This window comes from Odontesthes bonariensis, chromosome 21 (genome assembly GCF_027942865.1).
Source record: "Odontesthes bonariensis isolate fOdoBon6 chromosome 21, fOdoBon6.hap1, whole genome shotgun sequence".
Lineage (NCBI taxonomy): Eukaryota > Metazoa > Chordata > Actinopteri > Atheriniformes > Atherinopsidae > Odontesthes > Odontesthes bonariensis.
In genome coordinates, this window is record NC_134526.1 from 30,992,877 (window position 1) to 31,013,227 (window position 20,351).

Below are 20,351 nucleotides of genomic sequence, written 5' to 3' on the forward strand. Positions count from 1 at the left end.
TCGGTTTCTCTTATATTAAATTTGTACAAAATGCCCCTCAAAAAACAAAGCGTATTCTGTTTTTTATTCAGTTTTTAAAACACCAATAAAGTGCCAGTACTCTTCCCTTTAATTAAATCCACATAAGGCTCCTCCATTGATTGGGCTTCCTAACCGATGAAAGTCTCCCCTTTAAATCCCATGTGGAGACTTAAAGGGATAGTTCGCCTCTTTTGACATGAAGCTGTATGACATCCTATATTAGCAATATCATTTATGAACATTTTCTTACCCCCTGCTGCGTCCTGTGAGCAGAATTCCAGCCTCGTTTTGGCGTTGACGAAGGTAGTCCGGCTTAAAAAATAAAGCGTCTTGCTTCTCAAAACATTATGCGTTCAAAAAGAGTAATACATTTGCATCACAAAAATCATTAGCCAGAAAAAGTCAGACCTCACAATCGCTTGGCCCTATTTTCTCTCCCTTCATATCAACGCGTTCAGCCACCTGCCGATAGCTGCACCTGTTACGGTGTTTACTGCTCGGAAGCAGAGCTCAGTCTGCACTTCGGTCTGCACAGTTTACACAGCAGGCAGTGACACGAAGGGAGAGAGAAATAGCACCAAGCGATTGTGAGGTCTGACTTTTTCTGGCTAACGATTTTGTGATGCAAATGTATTACTCTTTTTGAACGCATATTGTTTTGAGAAGCAAGACGCTTTTTTTTCGGGACCCTAGCAAACTAGCCGGACTACCTTCGTCGACGCCAAAACGAGGCTGGAACTCTGCTCACAGGACGCAGCAGGGGTTAAGAAAATGGTCATAAATGATGTTGCTAATATGGGATGTCATACAGCTTCATGTCAAAAGAGGCGAACTATCCCTTTAAAGATACCCTTTTAAAGAAACTGAAACTGGGATTTTTCTTTAGGAGTAAATCTTGTTTTTCATTCAACGGAAATGGCTTGTTTCTGCTACCTTTTATTGATTATTGTGAGACTGTCTACTGAAAGCCTCTGTCAGCTCTCCACAGCTGTTGGGCATCATGAAGCACTACGGTTCACAACAGGCTGTAAACCCCTCAGTAACCATTCCACTTTGGACCCTCTGGTCAAGTGGTAATCATTATCTGAACACAAACTTTTGCATTATTACCCTAATGTTCCTTCAAAGACATTTTTCTTTTCTGCTCCCTTTGACTTGGAACAGGCTACAACAGGATCTGAAGCTGTCCAGTTTGGTCCCACTAAGGAACATTAAACTTATTTGAAAGAAAATGGAAAATGCATCCTTGGAAATTTGTTTATCCTTTTAGTATTTTCTTGTTTTTTTCCCTTGCTTTTGAATTTAAATGCTGTCTGAACTGCACTAATAATGATATCAAATCATTTGTTATATAGTATGTTTATTTGAAACAAGTCACTACTGAGAATGTCTCAGTGAGATTGCCTGTAAAATTTCCCTGACATTTAAGGGAAAATGAATTAGAAAAACTGTTGGTATTGACTACTGGTCATCGGTCATCTTTTTTTTTTTTTACCTAAACAGTCTGCCCATATTTCTGTTTATTTCTCTATTTATCTTATCGGTGCACTGTTAAATCAAGTTAAGAACCATTAATACAGTCACCTGCATGTTCTGACCCTGAAGATGCAGCCTTTCTCTGCACACTCCCTCGTAGAAATCATAGTATTCTAGGAAGGATTTCTCCATCACACTCCTAAAAAACATACACATGCACCACTCCAGTAAGTTATCAAAAACAGAAAGAAGAAAAGCGTGAATGAAAGACTAGACAAGCGATAATACTATTACAATTCATGTGAGTTGTTCATCTCACCAGAGAGCTTCAGGACAGGTAACTTTGCCCTCCAGCATGTCACACACGGCCACCCTCATGGTTTCATGGCGAATGCACTCATTGTAATTCTTACTGTCCCCTGGGTGACGCTCCTGAAAACAAATCATAGTTAAATGTACAGGTAACAAGAAAGAGACAGGACATGATGGTGGTAGGCTGGCATTTAAGGTCATCAAGGAGTCTTTAAAGAAGAAAATTAATTTGTCTCCGGAGACAAATTAGGACAAAACTAGCATCGCTTTATTCTCATGTAAACCATGACATGGTATCTGCAGTCTAATCTTCATCGACTTTAGCTCCGACTTGTGTGTAAATTGTTGGCCCTTGGACTCCCATATTCCACCTGTATCTGGATAAAGGACCTCCTGACGGAATGCATACAAAGGGTCAAGGTCGGCCCGCACACCTCCTCAGCCATCGGCATCAGCACCGGCTCGCCTCAGGGCTGTGTGCCGAGCCCCCTGCTCTTCACAGCGTACAATCACGACTATACCTTCACCCGCCATAGCAATACCATCATCAAGTCTGCAGATGACAACACGGTGGTGGGCTCATCAGCTCATCTGTGGTGAATTTCCCAAATCGTAGTCAGTTTTTAAGCAAGAAGTTGAAAAATAAATATTTTGATCAGTGATACTATGTCTTTAAAGCTACCAAATTACCAACAAAGGAGTCAATACAGGTAGCGTACCAGTTTATGTCAGCAGGTGGTATAGTTGCACCATTAAGTGGGATTTAAACGAATACTATGTAACATTTCTACCTTAAAATAACAGCTTGAAAAAAATTGTGCGGCTAGAATGAGTTTTAATATTACGATTGGCCTGTCTCCTATGCCCTTCGGGGGTCTGAGTTGGAAAAACTGCGCTATGTAACTTTGCTGGACCGGCCCGGGAGCTGAGCGGAAGTACTTCGACTTGCTTTCTGGCACACCTACCGCAAAAACAAATAGACCCCTCTCATGCTCCCAGGTACATTTGATTACTCTTACCTTCTCGGTCGACATAGCTTACACCTTCTGACTCCTCGCCGGTTCGTCAACAAACGTGAAACGTGAACGCGAAAGGGTGTTGTATTTACGACAGTGTAACCGTACATTACCTCCAAGCCTGTAGGGGGAGCTCCATAATGGGCTTTTTGAGAAGTTACATTGTATTGCTTTAAGATGAGCTGCAACGATAACGCGGATATTATTTTCCACATTTAAAAAAATTCTATGTGTCATAAAAAACTTTCAACACCTATTAGTTGAAACATATGTGCATACACGATACTTAAAGCTGCAGTCGGCAGGTTTTCAAAATTGCGAGTCTAAAGTCGGAAAATTCGAACTGACACAACTTTCAGGTCCCTCCCCCAACCTCTAACAAGCTCCGAATCGCCCCCCCCAAACCCCTCCCCCTCTGTGGACGAGGTTGTGCACGTGAGTTCACACCAGTGTGAGCGCACACAAGCTGGGGCAGACTCACGCTCAGCAGCGTGTGCACAAGCTGTGATTGACAGGTAGGATTCCTCCACCCTAACTTGATTGGTTAAAAACAGCCGGGAGCGCTCGATTTTTGCAAGCATGATTACAGGCTTCAGAGGGAGCTACAGATTTCGTTATTTTTTCTAAACAGCCTATTTAATATTCTACTTCCAGAATCCCATGACAGTTCAAGCTAATATGACTAAAAAAAAAAGTTGCCGACCGCAGCTTTAAACATGGTGACTTGCTTGTAGAACAATATTCATAATGGGACTAAACAACAGTATTGTGAGTTGGGTATCGCAGATTATTTCTCAACCTCAAAAAATATTATTTTCCATTTTACAATTATGTTTGATAAGTGATAGCACTTCTACAAAAGGAGGGAAGAGAAAACATAAAAACTGCTAAAACACCATCAAAGAAGAGCTGCTTTGGGATGGGAGCATGGTGCACTTGCATGGAGCAGGTATGACTGAAAAATGTGGGTTTTTTTTTCAAGAGCGGCAATACTTAAAAATAGAATGTCAGAAAGTCATGTCTGGTGGCCCATCACACAGTGTTGTTGCAGTGCTGACAAGTCCTGGTGTGGAGTGTTGGAAAATAAAATAAAAGGAGCTGTTTGTTTACAACAAGTTCAGCACCAGTGTGTGCTACTTGCATATAAACATATTTGTAGATTCATCATTCTAGGTGTACCTAGCAGGCTATCTGCTGCTCTCTGCCTGGTCAATAATTCAGTCCCTGGAAAGCCCTAGATTTAAACTGATATTCAAGCCCGTTTACAGAGTAAATAAATTCTTGCTAACCTTGCTCGAACTATGTTCTAAACATGGGAGCCCATATCACAATGCTCAGAACAGAGCATATCAGATATCATTTTTCTGGGTTATCCATATCCAACAGTCTCCCTATAGCAGTACTGCCCAACCAGTCGATCGCGGAGTGGTCCCAAGTCGACCGCGAGGGGTGTAGGGAAAAAAAAAAAGAAAAAAAAAAGAAAGAAATCATTCTCACGCTGAAAAGAAATTATAATATAAATTTCTCTGGCGCATCACTATCGCTATGGAAACGGCAGGAAACAAGCACATCTCCCATAAGTCTGAGCAGAGCAGTTATTAATAACAACAACACTAATGATAATATTAGTATTGAAAGACCCCCATTCCTGTGACCTGTCCAACCGGCCCGCTCAACGGGGTGGGGGTGTGTCTCACTCTTACCTGCATTTAAAATTCGAGAGCCCTGAGCTAGCAATCAGAGCGGTTAGCATTCCTAAAGCTAAACATGGCTGAGGTGAAACGCGCCAAGATCTATCAGAATGGGAAGAAGATTATTTTTTGGTTTATTCTCATTCAAAGCCAGTGTGTTTGATTTGCAATGCAACAGTGGCATTGGCAAAGAAAGGGAATCTGGAGCGGCATTTGAAAACGGTACACGGGAGCTAGCAGGAGGCGATTTCGTGCCGGTTATATATGGTGGCGCGAGTCGATGTGCCAATAGTTACAATTTTCTCCGTCACAGAGGTGTCGCTGCTATGTGAAGGTTACCGCTACTCTATAACCACAAAACTCAAGAAGAAAACAATGCCACTGTCAAGAGCAGGAACACTGTCATGATACTGCTGCAGTATCTGGAAGATGAAATGCTTCGTGTGTTTCTGTGTTTCACGAAGTTCGTGAGCCAAGACAATTCAGTCAATAGAGGTGAAGGTCTGAAGCCCCCGGCATCACCACTTGGAGTCTCTGTCCTCTTCTTTGCCTTCACGTATCTGTCCCGTAGCTTCTTCCACACATTCTTACAGAACTCTCCCTCTTTCCCCAAAGTTCTGCCAATCTCTGTCCACCAGTTTTGGGAGTTTACGTTGGTCCCTGTGCTGTTTCACTGCAGTGTCGTACAGCTGCCTGTACAAACGCAGCTCCTGACTGAGCCTGGTCTCACAACGGTCCATCCGGTTTGTCGTTCTCGGCGCAGCCAAGTTCCAAAATTCGACTGGTGCACGACAACGCGCAGCGCCGTCTTTTCAAGGGAAGCGCCAGGCCTGAAACGTCATTTTGACGTCACGGGCCGCCACCGCCGTGAGCGACGCGTCAACTGTTAATCCAGCTTTACTCGCCTCGGCTCAAAATACAACGGCAGCGACGTTTAAAAAAAAAAAATTAAAAAAAAGTGTGGGTTCAAACAAAGGGTGGTATGTCCGGAGTTTTTTAACACATCTAGATGTAAATACCAGGAAATAAAAACTGACATTCTGAACTCTTGTCTCATACTCATCTTTTGATCTTAAACCCTAATGTCTTCAGTGAACAACAAAAACAAGGGAATTTGCCTTGCTGTTCCAATACTTTTGGAGGGGACTGTATATGCATCTTTTATACTTGCATAGAATAAATCTAACTTTTTATTCCTCCTGGTCAAGCAGTTGATAAACTGTGAAAGGTTAGAAGTGTATCAGAGAGGGAGACATGATTGAAATCCCCAGAAATGATCATAAATAAATGTCACAGACAGTGTTGGCAGCAGCGCCAGGTAATATATAAACGTTACCAGAATAACACAAGTGCACTCTCTCAGTGGGTAATATGGACTCGCAGCTGGCAGTTCAATGTCCAGGTTACAGATACTCTCATTCACAGTGACATGTCCAGGATCTGTTGTTAACAAGCACTGAAATACCTCCGCCTTTGCTCTGCCATTGCTCCTGATATCTCTGCCACATTGTCTTTCCCGTATAATTAACATCTACAGTCTTTCCTCTTCAAGTTGTCAGGGTCTTTTTTTTTTTTTATAAACTCAATCAGGTGCTTCTGGTTGTAAACAACTGTTCTGTTGACATGGTAACTCATAAAAGATTTTGAAATGTGTTAGAAATACAATAAGAATCCACTCAAGCAGGACAGCTTCCAAACCAGCACGATAAATCTCTCAAAAATCACCATTTGTTGGAAAAACAAAAACAAAAAACAGTTCAGTAGAATCTCCAGCTGTCTGGGGACCAAGATTGGTGCGATTAGATGACTCAGAGAGAAGATCTTGAGGCTATTGGAGTGTGGAATGGGATAGCAGAGATTTCACAGCTGAAACTATTAAATGACTAATTCAGTTCATTGGCCCTGTCCGGGATGCTCGTACTGCTGCTGGCGGTCTTTATTGTTAAAGCCTGCGATTTTCTTAATCTCAGCCAAAAGGTCTCCGATGTTACTGCTTAAGTTTCACATTCAAATTCTGCTTGTATGAGTCCTTAGCCCCACTTTCAGCTCACATTTAACTCCTTCTCATCAGATCTGAAGGTTCTGTTTTTACTTAAGTAGAAGCTTCTGGTCATATGTGACCCCAATGTCTGTGAATAGTGAGGAGAATTGAGTCCAGACTGGCATAGCTGAAATAACCAGTAATAACTACAAAAGCCTCTGGGTGTTTGGACTGTAGAACAGAGACAGACAGTGGCATGTAATATGCAATGTGCCTCATGTAAACAACAACAAGTATAGCAGAAGAAGACACTCTCTGCAAAAAAAACAGATGCATAATTATGGCTAAAATATCAACATCCAAGGAGTAGAAATATCCTACCATGGTAACATGTTTAGGATTTTACAATCTTTTATTGACTAAAAAAAAGCCTTTTGTTGTACTGCAGAGCCTAGCATCCCCATTGACCAGCATTGTTCTGAATACAGCTATGAAAATACAGTAGGATGACGTCCTCTTTCACCTGGACACGTCCTCTTTTTGAGAGCTAAAAATTACTTCAGACTGGAATTTCAAAATTGTCTGCAATTTTGCTCCATCTTAGCCTCAAATATGCTTACATCGAATTTGCGTTGTGTGTCCGTTTTGGACTTCTTCCACACTCTGACTGTAGAGAATCACCATCTTTGGTCGATTGCCTTCTCTCTTCAAACATTCAGTTGGTCAGCACTATGATGAGCATGAAGTGAGTCTCTATGTTTACCACAGCTTATGGCGCCGGCATCCGTAGCTAGAAAAAGCCGAAATTTAAATGTAAATTCATGGACAAATTATAGGAAAAAATACCCATGTTTTCATCTTGGTCATGATGCATGGCAAGCTCAGTGCATGACATGCAAGGACTTTCATGCCTACATGATCAGTAGTTGCCGACTATTGGGAGAGATTCAATCTTCCGAAAAATATGCCCAAGCACATCAGGACTGAAGTGCCTGGTGCAATGGCCAACTCATTCATTTCAATACTTTAATCTGTGGCCATATAAAGACAGGTTTCATCTTTTATACATTTTTGTTTGTTGAATAGAAAAAATTAACTCTTGGCCAAAGGGTTGTCTTAGAGTACATTAAAAGACCACACTGAAAGTGGACTGAACGCCACAAGATTTTTATTTTTTTTTTCCCCCACACGGTTACACTTTATTTCATCTTTGGCCAAAAAAGAAACAAGAGAAGTTGTTGTTTAATGTTGTGGAAAGTAGCTAATATAGATTCAGTGTAAAAGTTCAGTGGAAAGTAAGCCTGTTGGTCACAATATTCTTAAAATATAAATAAAGCAACCAATAAATAACCAATAAAGCTCATTATCACACCATTGGACCCTTGACTGTGGGCATATTTGTATGCTTTCACATGGTCATGGTACCACATGTGCTACAGTACATCTCTCTAAAATCATGAAACTGAGTTTCTCAAAGCCAGACTAATATACCACATAATGTAGTTGGGGGCTTGTACAAGCTTAACTGGACTCACATTTTATAACCGTAGTGTCATCTGTCCAAATCCCTATTTTCTAATGGTCTAAACACCACGTATGTGCAGGGATTTCGGTCAATGTTCGTAAGCTTTTAATGGGCTGTTTTTCAGTCACAACTTCTTACACATTAAACTGTCAAACCAATGAATGAGAGCAGCTTTATTCAGCTGCATCAACACTGTTTGGAGCATGTGAAGAGCACCTAGATTCATTTACGTCTAGTCACCTTGCTGCAGCAGCAACAACTGCACTTTGTTGTGGCTTGGTTCTGTGTTGGATTATGTAATAATGAGCCCAAAAGCATTATTTCTGATATTGCTGTTCCTATACAGTATGTGGGAAAGCAACTGTCCATGTGCAAACATGTAAAGAGAGAATGTTCCATAATGTGACATGGCAAGACCTCTGGTTTCACCATCCATAGGACAACACTGAAACCTGAGTTTTTAAATATCTTCACCGTAGACTTTCTTGTGAAGTTTGTTTTTAAAAATTTCTACGCAGATGGAAAATCTGCATTTGCAAAAACACCTTAGCCTTAGGCAGCGACAAACTGATGAAAGGGTGAAATAGGATCAGACATAAGCATCCGTGTGGCTGAAACAAAGATGGTAGCAGAGCTAAAAATATTACCTGTTCAAAGCCTGGTTCGTTGTGATAAGGGTTCTCCGTCATCAGAGACTGGATGGATATGAGGACAGATGAGATGCTCTGGGCTGGACTCCATGCTGGGCCTGTCCATGTCCTACACACAGATACACACACACAGGTCACAGAACTAGTAAGCCGTTTCCTATTACAGAACATGTTCCGTTGCAGAGATGCATGTAATGAACAGGCTAATCCCTGCAGAACTCAAAAGCCAAAACAAACATAAACACAACAAAAAGGCAAAAACCTTGACCCACCCCAGGATGCTAAGGCACACTTTGCCATTGCGGTAGAAGTTGGGGTTGAAGCGGACGGTGTTGTGTCCGGTTGTTATGAGTTTGACCCGTGGTGGGTGGATAGGGTAGTCTGGAGGACAGCGGAAAAGGAAAAGGAAGAAGCCGCCCTCATATGGCGTGTCAAACGGTCCTGTGATCAGGGCATGGATCTAAAGTAGGAGAAATAAGGCAGACAAGAAAGATTAACGGAAGCGAGGACAGAAGAACGTGAAAAGAACAACACACCAGACACTATTTTTAAAGAAAAGTCTACAAAGGGCAGTGGAAAAAACCGACACGAGTGCAAGAAGGGCTGTTACTCTTACAGTCTACGGTACATTCAGCTGACCGAAACGCAATGAACTAACTTTCTGTGAGTGATTGCTTTAAGCAAATATAAACAAATAAATTACCATTCTAACAAAAATTGTAATTGAGAAAAGCTTCATTTGGGAATTCTGTTGCATTAGAATACAGTAAATAAGTGCAGAGCAGGAGAATGGCAAACATATTCTATGAGCTACTACATGGCAAATACAATGATATATATTCATGTCTCCATTTCTTTTTTTCCCCCAATCTGTCTAAAAACATTGAGACCACATCACCAAGCTCTAAAACGCTATCACAATATCTCCACCTGCACTATTGATGATGGTATCTGCTTCAGACTATTAACCAACCCAAGCTTTGGCCATACTTTTCTCTTCATTCTGGAACAGATGGTGTCGGATTCATCTGTCTGTTCATTCATCCGACAGTGGAGGAGATCATGATAATGTACTTTCACAGAAAGACGTACTAAAAGGCAGCCTAACAGTCGGCAGTCTCTCTTTAAAAGTTTTTAAAAAGATCTGCCATTGCTGTTTTTGTCCTCTTCTCGTTTGTTCCTTCCGCTTAACGCACGCAAACACTGAACCCTTCTTCTAGTCGGCAACTTGTCCAGCTGCGACCTGCCAGCAGATGGCATGGTACTGAACCTGAGGCCCCCCTTTACTGTTGCTGCTCTGTCTATGGTCTCTGCCAGCACGTAAAGTTAGAAAGCAATACCGAGGTGTTGTAGTCCAGCACAGGTTCTCGTCTTAGTGAAACAAACCTCCATTTCCAATATGTCCTTATCATGATACAATATCAGCAACAGCTGAGTGTCTTCTTTGAGCGGCTGCCTAGCTGTCCGTGCAAAAGTCCTCACAGACCTTTTGAAGCTGTCTTATAATGCATTTCCCTTCCAGTGGTAAGGGGGAGACAGCTCTCAATCCCCACAACAATGGATCTTTAGCAGTTTTCATTTATCTCGTAACAGCTGTAGGAAAAACACGTAGGCACTGCAACTACCTACCAATAACAGCATTGTTTTTTTATTCTTTCTGAAATCAGCTGTTGAATTCCTTTGATTAGAATATTTTAAGCCAAACCGACACTTATGCATGTGTGTATGACTGCATGCGATCCAGACTTGCAGAAAACCCATTCTGCGCCTACCCTAACCCAAACAACATATGCATCACTGTTAACTCGTGCACACACAAACACTCACCACTGATGGTTCATTTTAAGTTATGTCTATTTAATCACAGAAAATCTAATCAACATCAGCCTTCAACCAGTATTGCTCAGTTCATCATGGCTTTTGAGCCATTTCATGACATGCAGTACAATAGTTGGTGTGATTTGTTATGGAAGGGCACCATGGTTCTCAACCAGCTACAGTGCAGAATATTCACCACCTTTGGCATTTTTCTTCTTTTGTTGCGTGCCAATACCCACTAATGTTACATGTAGAAAGTAAAAAAAGAAAATGCAGAAGAATTATTTCTTATTTGAACACTTTTGTGTAAAATAAAAGTCTCTTGAGTAGTATCTCCATGTCTCTTGGCTGTAGATGGGGCATTCTATTTTAATGTACAGCACTTTGGTAACCTTTGCGTTTATTTAAAATGTGCTTTATAAATAAAATTGATTGATTGATTGATTGATTCTAGGCAAAGCTACTCCAGCTTTCTGTCGCTCTACATGCGTCATCTGGTATAAGTGATACAATTGGTTACGAATCGTGCGCAAAGCAGCATGGGAAGAACCAGACGCCATTTGATAGACATTCGTAGCGCCCAATAAACGACTCTAGGCATTCGTAAACCACGCCTCAAATACGAGAAAATGCACACCTAGTTCCCAGACCACCATCTCATCGAGATGTGGACGCGTCAGCCAGGCTACTGGTTTACAGCAATCTTTGAATATTGAAAGCTCAAGGAGAAATTTAAAGATTGCTTGGCAGCTGCAGAGGGCCTGAGTTATAACAATTGAACTCAAGATTTATTTTAATGGTGCATTTACAAACAACCACAGGGGATCAAAAAGGTGTAGAAGCTAGGGCTGGGTGATATGGCCAAAAATATGATCATGTTAGCATTTTCTATGAAGACCGTGCAGACCGAAGTGCAGACCGAGCAGTCCCCTGCGTCCAAGCAGTAAACACCGTGAAACAGGCGCGGTTGTCGGCAGGTGGCAGCAGGCAGTGATACGAAGGGAGAGAAAATAGCGCCAAGCGATTGTGAGGTCTTACTTTTTCCTTTACTTTGTGATGCAAATGTATTACTCTTTTGAACACATATTGTGTTGAGAAGCAAAACGCTTTATTTTTTAAACCCCAGCCAACTAGCCAGACTACTTACATTGACAACCTCAAAACGAGTTCCGTCCTCGTTTTGACGTTGTCAATGTTCATAAACGATATTGCTAGTATGGAATGTCATACAGCCTCATGTCAAAAGAGGCGAACGATCCCTTTAAGGCAAAATTGCTCCAAGTAAGGGAAAGCACAGTGCTTTAAACACATTTAAAAGCTTTACATATATACCAAAGTAAAAACAAAAAAGGGCCTTGCAGAATTTGGTTAACATTCCAAAATTGCTCAGAGCAAAAGAACATTTTCATAAAATGATGCAAAGAAAGCCTGAAAGATGTGGGTCCTTTGGTCAAAGCATGCATGCAAAGTAACAGGGATCGATTACCAATCAAAGATTCAGTGTCTATCTAAACCAGTGTTTCTCAATTCCGGTCCTCGGGACCCACTGCCCTGCATGTTTTCGATGTTTCCCTCCTCCAGCACACCTGATTCAAATGATCAACTCGTCATCAAGCTCTGCAGTGGCCTGATAAGGAGCCATTCATTTCAATCAGGTGTGCTGGAGGAGGGAAACACCGAAAACATGCAGGGCAGTGGGTCCCGAGGACCGAAATTCAGAAACTGATCTAAACAATGCAAGCGTGACACTGTGGCACCGTTAGAGAAAAGCAGTACAAGGCCACATGGCTAGCGTAAAAAAGAAAGAAAGAAATTAATAAAAGGAAAAAAAAAAAAGGTTGTCATTTTTACAAAAAAGCAGTTGGTGCATTAAGTGATGTTGGATTTCACACTGTTGGTAACACATGAAGTTTTTCCACTGGAGTAGAGAAAACTTGAACTGTTTGTGGATGGCTCAGTGTAACAAACAGCCACTGTTAAGAATTAAGTAGTAATTCACTAGTGAGAATCAAGTAGATTGTGTTAAACTCTTATGTGAACTCTTTAACTAAATTAAGAGAAGACAGACAAATTTAGCCTAAAGAAGTAAATCAATTACTCAGTGACATAAAATGACTGTCTTCTCGATGCTGTGCTGCTCCCAAAAATAATATCTCACCAACATTTCAGTCCTGCGGCAGACAGCAACACAAGAGTAGAAATGGCAATATGTCCGTACGTATCCGTATTCTTGGCAGTAAGTCGAACTTGTTTACAGTGCGTGTTGAACTCAGCCAGTGTTGGGCTGTACCTCGTCACCGATCCTGTTTGTGATTTTCATGGACAGGATCGTGAGACAGTAATGGAGAGGAGGGCGTCTGGTTTGGGAACCTCAGGGTCGCATCTCTTCTTTTTGCAGATGATATGGTTCTGTTGGCTTCTTTAGACCAAGGCCTTCATCGTGCACTGGAGCGGTTTGCGGTTGAGTGTGAAGCAACTAGGATGAAAGTTCCAAATCAGAGGCCATGGTCCTTAACCAGAAAAAGGTGGATTGAATCTTTGCCTCAGGCACAAGAGTTTTAGTATGGGATCTTGTTCACGAGTGATGGCAGATTGGAGCAACAGATGACGGATTGGGGACAGATTGGGGGGCTTCGTCAGAAGTAATAAGGACGCTGCCCTGGTCCAATGTGGTAAAAAGGGAGCTGAGCTGGTCCATCTTTGTTCCAACCTTCACATACGGTTACAAGATCTGGCTAGTGACAGAAAGAATGAGATTGCGGATACAAGCAGCTGAAATTAAAGGTTTCCTTCAGGGTGGCTGGACTAAGCCTCAGAGATTGAGTGAGGAGCTCGGCCATCTAGAAAGAACTCGGAGTAGACCCGCTGCTCCTCTGCATTGAATTGAGTCAGTTGAGGTGGTTCGAGCATTTCCTTAGGATGTCTCCTGGTCGCTTACCTTTGGAGTTTTTGGGAAAGTCCAACTGGGAGCAGTACCCAGAACACACTGGGGGGGGGGGGGGGGGGGGGATTATATATCCCTTCTGGTCTGGGAACGCATTGGGATCCCTAGGAAAGGCTGGAGAGTGTCACTGGGGAGAGGGATGTCTGGGTTTCTTAACCTGATACTTCCGCGACCCGGCCACAGATAAGTGAAAGACAATGGATAGATGTTCCTTCAGACTGCTGTTGAATGACCTCAACTTGTAACATTAGATCACAGGGGCTAGCATAGTTTGCCCAGAGAAACTGGCATGAGTACAGCACTGTTGGGGATGCTACAGGAACTTGTTCATTTTTGTGAAGGAAACTGAACTTTTATCCTGGACCTTCCAGTAGCCACCAAACTCCATCACAGCACTCCTCCCCACAATGACCACTAAATGGACATTACACAACAAAGACTAAACACTGTACAGTGAATAAAAAAAAAAAAAAAGTATCATTATTGTAATATCCAGCCATCCATTCATTCATTTTCTATACTCGCTTAATCCAGTTCAGGGTTGTGGGGGTGATGGGAGTCTATCCCATCTGCAATTGGGCGACAGGCAGGGTACACACTGGGCAGGTCGCCAATCCATAAAAGGGCCACATAGAAACAACCATGCAGGCTAACACTTACTCCTAAGATCAGTTTAGAATGACCAATTAACCTAACGTATATTTGGACAGTGGGAAGAAGCCGGAGTCCCCGGAGAGAACCCACACATATATGGGGAGAACATGCACACAGAAAGGCCCCAGCTGGGATTCGAACCAGGAACCCTCTTGCTGTGAGGTGACAATGCTAACCACACATGATAATTGCTAGGGGTTGCCAATGACATGCTGCATCAGTCTGGATGCTTAGTCATGGCGTGTGCACGTTTGGCGGCGCCCGTGTTGGCTGCGGCTGCTCTGATTCGCAACGGAAAAACAAAGAACGGAGTAAATAACAGCGAAATAACTGCCTCTATCAATGGCAGTGAACTTATAAGGACATATAACAGTCAGACCTTGCTGCATCTATGCTCAGAAAGCAAGTCGGCAAACATAGATGGGATTACTCTACAACTTCTGGAATCCCTCGGACTGCTACGCGTACAGAGCAAAGAGGCCCACACAGCTGCGGAGCCCCCGCTCAGCACTGGCTGCCTCAGAAAGAGACGGAGCAGGCGGGAGAGAAAGCAGAAGTGTGGTGACCGCGGAGGAGCTAGGGCTAAGCTAAAAGCTAACCCCTACAGAGCGCCACTACCGTCGATTCTGCTTGCCAATGTAAGCTACCTTGAGAACAAACTGGATCACCTGAGACTGGAATTAATGACAAAGAAAGGAGATCGGAGACTGTTGTGCGCTGATTTTTACCGAGACTTGGCTGAATGCGGACATACCGGACTCCGCCAGACATTGGAGGAGGTAACATCATTCCGGGCGGATAGGAGCAGCACACTCAGCGGTAAATCTCGGGGTGGTGGTGTGTGCATATACATAAATAACAACTGGTGCTCAAACCCCACAACAGTCTCTAGTCACTGCTCTCCAGACACTGACTATCAAATGCCGTCCATTTTACCTACCCAGAGAACTCTCTTTGGTTATGTTCATGGCAATATACATCCCCCCCAGTGGAGACACAAAGGAGGCCCTGAACACACTATACAGCGCCATCAGTGAACTACACTCCATACATCCAGATGGAGTGATCATTGTGGCTGGGGACTTCAGGCTAACATGAGGAGGGTTGACGCGCTGCAAGACAGCTTTGAGAGCACAGACTGGTCTGTGTTCAAAGAAGCAGCCACAGAACAACAAGGGGTCAACCTGGAGGAGTACGCGGAGGCTGTACCTGGGTGAAATGCACAGAAGACATCTGTGTAACCAAAAACATCACTGTACGTGCTAACCAGAAGCCCTGGCTGACCAATGAGGTGTGAGCAAAGATGAAAGCCTGCAATGCGGCCTTCAAATCGGGGGATGACGCAGCCCTCAGGTCAGCAAGAGCCAATCTGAACCGTGCCATCAAACGCAAAGCGGGCACACAGCAAAAAAATCCAGAGTCACTTCCAAGACTCCAAGCACGCCCAGCAACTATGGCAAGGCATCAAAACCATCACAGACTACAGACCCGCCCCCCTGCAGTGTGATGACAACACAGACTTCCTCAAACTGAACCGCTACTTTGGACGCACTTAACAATACACCCACCATTAAAACCCCCCATCACCAGGATGACCAGGTTCTCTGTATGGACCCAGCTGACGTACACCGGGCCTTGCGGAGGGTCAACCCAAGGAAAGCAGCTGGTCCAGATAATATGCCCGGCCATGTGCTTAAAGAGTGTGCGGACCAACTGGCTGAAGTTCTCACAGACGTATTTAACACCTCACTGAGCTCGTTCCCTCCTGCTAAAAGAAAGCAACTATCATCCCAGTACCTAAAAAACCCACCGTCACATGCCTCAACGACTACCGCCCCGTAGCACTCACACCCATTATCATGAAGTGCTTTGAAAAACTGGTGAATGGTCTACCCCCATCATTTGACCCACTTCAGTTTTCCTACTGCCCCGACCGTTCCACTGAGGACGCTGTATCCTACGCCCTTCACCTCTGCCTGGAACACTTGGAAAAAACAAAAAACCTATGTCCGAATGTTGTTTGTGGACTTCAGCTCCGCATTCAACACCATAATCCCCGAACACCTGGTGAACAAACTGGGCCCACAAGGTCTGAGTACTCCCATGTGCAACTGGATTCTGGACTTTCTCAACAGCAGGCCCCAGCAGTGTTGTTTTCGTCAACGATGACGAAATCATTTCGTTTACGCCACTTTTTTTCATGACGATAACGAGACGGTGACGAGATAAACATAGCTTTCTGATGACGAAAACATGACGAGACGTGTGTGAGTTTTCGTTGACGAGACGAGAATGGACGAAAATGTTAGTGGGTGATCTGTCAGACGTTTAAAATGCATGACATTTCTGCTTATTGTGCGTGTCAATTAAAACCTAAAAAGTATCTGCTGCGGCACCTTAAGGCTCGCCACAGGGATATTTTTTCGAAGGTAAGTTACAAATGCTGTTAACATAATCGATAAATTTCATAGTAAGCTAATACATTAGTACGTTTTCCACATACTCCTGGCGCAAATGGGCTGCTAACTTCAGGCTAAAGTTAGCTTTTGTTACGCTAACGTCAATTCATTATGTGTGTTACTTTAGCAGCATGTTTACATTCAGTGACGGTGTGGTTATCTCTTTGTGTGTACGTTCTGTCAGCACGTAACTTGATATGTTAAACAGGTCGAGTTACTGTTATACGTAGAGTCTGCTAGCTTTAGCCTAAAAGCCACAAGTGACGTTGTGCAGCCCTAACCAGGACCTGTGCGTTTAGTGCGCTTACAGTAAGTTGGGACACACGCACAGTACAGAATGAAAAATCAGAAAGCTTTAGTACAGGTGAGTAAATAAGCTATGTATTTTTGTTCTGCTTGTTTGATAGTTAAGACCATACTATTTTCTTAACACGGTAAACTATACTTATTTTTTCTTTTTTTTTTTTGACTAAAACTAGACTAAAACCCTTTTGAGTTTTCGTCGACTAAAACTGGACTAAAACTATCACATATAAGCCGCTTTCGGACAGACCGTTCTAAGAAAGTAGTTATCAGAACTACCCTCCTCGAATTTCGTTCTGATAACTATCCTTCCCCAGCGGAACTGTTTCAGTCTGCATTCGCACATGAGTCGGGACCTGATAGGGACTGATGCGCCGCGCGCAGCCGTCTGCTTCAGTGACGTGTTAGCCGTTAGCCATTTAGCGCTACATTCAAACACAAAATAAAACGGTAAAAGTAAGGAGAGTAGAAAAAACACCACCAAGAAGCTAATATGGAGAGCGGGGGGGGCCACCGTGTTTATGGTCTGCATGATGGTGATATTAATCATGGACAATCACATCAGGCATCTAATATCGAGGCTGGAAGAGCTCACAGAGAGAGTCAGGAGACGATACTTTTTCATTTCATGAAGGAAGAAAGGAGAGCAGAGCGCTGCAGACAAATGAGACCAGTGTAAGTTTAACTTATTAAACACCCGCCGGTTCTGTCTGTGTCTTATGAGGAAACAGTTCAGCCGTGATAGCATGACATGGGGCGTAGCTACCAACCACCACACACCTCCGTTAGATTCGTTCTATAAGAACTATGAAAAGACCCGACCTCGGAGAAGGAGCTAAATAGTTATAGGAACTAAGGGAGAAAGCCCCGAGTTCCTGTATGTCTGAACACGGGAGAAAACGGCCCCGCGGATTAAAAGGTTATTAGAACTGCCAAAGGTTCCTACAGTCCGAAAGCGGCTATAGAAGTGACTAAAATGTGACTAAAACTAATAAGCATTTTAGTCCAAAAGACTAAGACTAAATCTAAGATGGTTGTCAAAAACAACACTGGGCCCCAGTCTGTACGGGTGGGAAGCAACACCTAGAGATTGTCCAGAGCACCAAGTTCCTGGGGGTGCACATCTCCAGTGACCTGACCTGGACCCGGCACACATCCTCCTTGACCAAGAAAGCCCACCAGCGACTGCGCTTCCTCAGACGGTTAAGGAGAGCACACCTCCCCCCTCACATCCTCACCACTTTCTACAGGGGCACGGTCGAGAGCATCTTTACAAACTGCATCTCCATCTGGCATGAGAGCTGCACTGCCATGGACCGTGAGGCCCTGCAGAGAGTGGTGAGAGCCGCTGAGACGGTCACTGGCACTCCCCTCACTCCCATCAAGGACATTGCCCACAGCCGCTACCTGTCAAAAGCCACAAAAATCCCTGCAGACCCCACACATCCCAACAACGGTCTGTTTTCCCTTCTGCCCTCAGGCAGACGTTACCGGGGCATTCGGAGCAGAACATCTAGGTTCTGGAAATGCTTCTTCCCCACTGCAATAAGACTCCTGAACTCTCAGTAACCCCTCCCCCCATATTTGGGTCATGTTTACATTTCAACTGTTGCACTACTTTGCACTTGCAATTGCACATATTTTTAGTATATTGCCACTTTATTTATTCATCTTTGTCTTTATGTGGAGTAAGCGGCAACGAAATTTCGTTCCACTTTGTACCCGTCTGGCACAGGGTGAAATGACAATAAAGAAATCTTGAATCGGTTTTGGGGAAAAGAAACAAAAAACTAAACATATATTTTGAAAAAAATAAAGCATAATAATAAAATTGCACTTTGTGCATTTTGTTGGGCGTCTTTGTGAGTTTAAATGAGCATACAGGGGTATGATATTGGTCACACACACACAAAAGAGAGAAAAAGAATAAAAGGCACTTTGATACTTCATCAGAACATGCCAAAGTTTTGCCAGCTATCACAAGGATCAACTATGGAGCAATGGCTTCTCAGAAAAAAATTCCGGCTCGAGACTTTTGCCAACAAGAAGAGTCACAAGGTGGGTTACCTGAAAGTCTGATAGTACCACCATCAAGTGAAAAATGCAAAGCGCCGGAGTCAGAGTCCTGAGTGCCCAACAAGCTGCAAAGGTATCACCCTGACTTTGTCCTATATGCAAAATAAAAAAATAAAAAAAGTGGAATATCCACACACGTTTGTTCTGCTTGCACATGAAACCTTAAAACCAGTTAAAATTGAAAACGAGACATTTGAAAACGAAAGACACTTCTCACAGTAGCAAACCATTTGAGTTTTTTTGACACAAGGAGGGAGAACTACAGAGCCAAAATTAAACTGTGAATGACTATGCCACGACCCCTGACAGCATCATATGAAGTGGCACATCTGGTGGCTCAGCCAAAAAAGCTTCACACTATGTCTGAGAGCCTCATACGCCCAGCAACAGTTGCAATGACAAGCTATGCATGGTGAGAAAATGGTAAGCATGCTTTAGACTATTCCGCTGTCAAATGACACAATTGGACATCGCATTCATGACATGGCATCAAGAAGCAGCTCACAGACAGAATAAATTGGACAATTTTCGACGAGCAAGACCTTCAACACTGTGTAGTGTTCTCCAAACAGTGGTTAATATGGTACACAGTGCAAACCAGACAGTTTGCCACACTGACAAGAAATGGTATCGGACAATAGCCTGGAAAACCAGCGCCAACTGCTGGACGGCAAAATGTTTTGCCTGCGGTTGGGTCTGGCCTCGATCCACTTGTCATTTTGAAAATACTGCCCTGAATCTGGCAGATGGCAACTAAACCAATCACAACGCAGAGATGTGTTTTGAATCAACGCGGGCGGGCCAGAGGGTTCTGAGGGAGTGACGACAGAGCAGTGCGACGTTGGGCAGTGGAAGCGAACATAGACAAGCGAAAGCACAACAAGAAAGATGGCGGCGGCAATGGAACAGTGCTCGTTTGATTCAGCCTTGGCACACAGCCATTATAACGAACAGCCTTGCCACTCTCTATTAAGCCCCATTGTACCGGCTTTTTGGCTGCAGTTCCACCAGAATTCCACTGGGAGCGTCGGTGGAGACCAGAATGAATGGGGCCCAATGGAGCTAGATGCTACAAATGGTCAGTTTCACCTAAGTCTCCTCAAGAGCGCTCAGATTTGAATGTAGTTTCTGAGAGCTCAACATGGGTTTCAAGTAAAAAATCAACTGAACGAGTACATATATCCCTTTGATTTCTTACTGGTTGGCTTCTTGTTGTCCACAACGCGCTAGCATTGTGCTAATGACAGCTGGTCGACCAGCTATGTATGACGTCATATACACTTCAAATCCTTTTTTTAAGCAAATGAGTGGCTCTAAAAATCTAAAACTCAGCCATGGGTATTTTCTAAACACCCTCTTTCGAAAACAACATTCGAATTACTAGAGAAAAAATTATATCTTGAGATAAGGGCACGAAAGGGCGTA

General features: G+C 43.4%; 1 protein-coding gene across 2 annotated transcripts in view; it reads right to left on the reverse strand.

The window, feature by feature from the left end:
• ube2z (ubiquitin-conjugating enzyme E2Z) overlaps nucleotides 1-20,351 on the reverse strand; it is a 41,067-nt gene that overhangs the window by 12,304 nt on the left and 8,412 nt on the right. For both annotated transcript variants that reach the window (XM_075453395.1, XM_075453394.1), the window contains exons 3-6: nucleotides 8,945-9,132; nucleotides 8,670-8,781; nucleotides 1,817-1,929; nucleotides 1,606-1,696 (exon numbers count right to left, since the gene is read on the reverse strand). In XM_075453395.1, coding sequence (XP_075309510.1) covers nucleotides 1,606-1,696; nucleotides 1,817-1,929; nucleotides 8,670-8,781; nucleotides 8,945-9,132 — 504 coding nt within the window. The remainder of the gene's footprint in view (nucleotides 1-1,605; nucleotides 1,697-1,816; nucleotides 1,930-8,669; nucleotides 8,782-8,944; nucleotides 9,133-20,351) is intronic.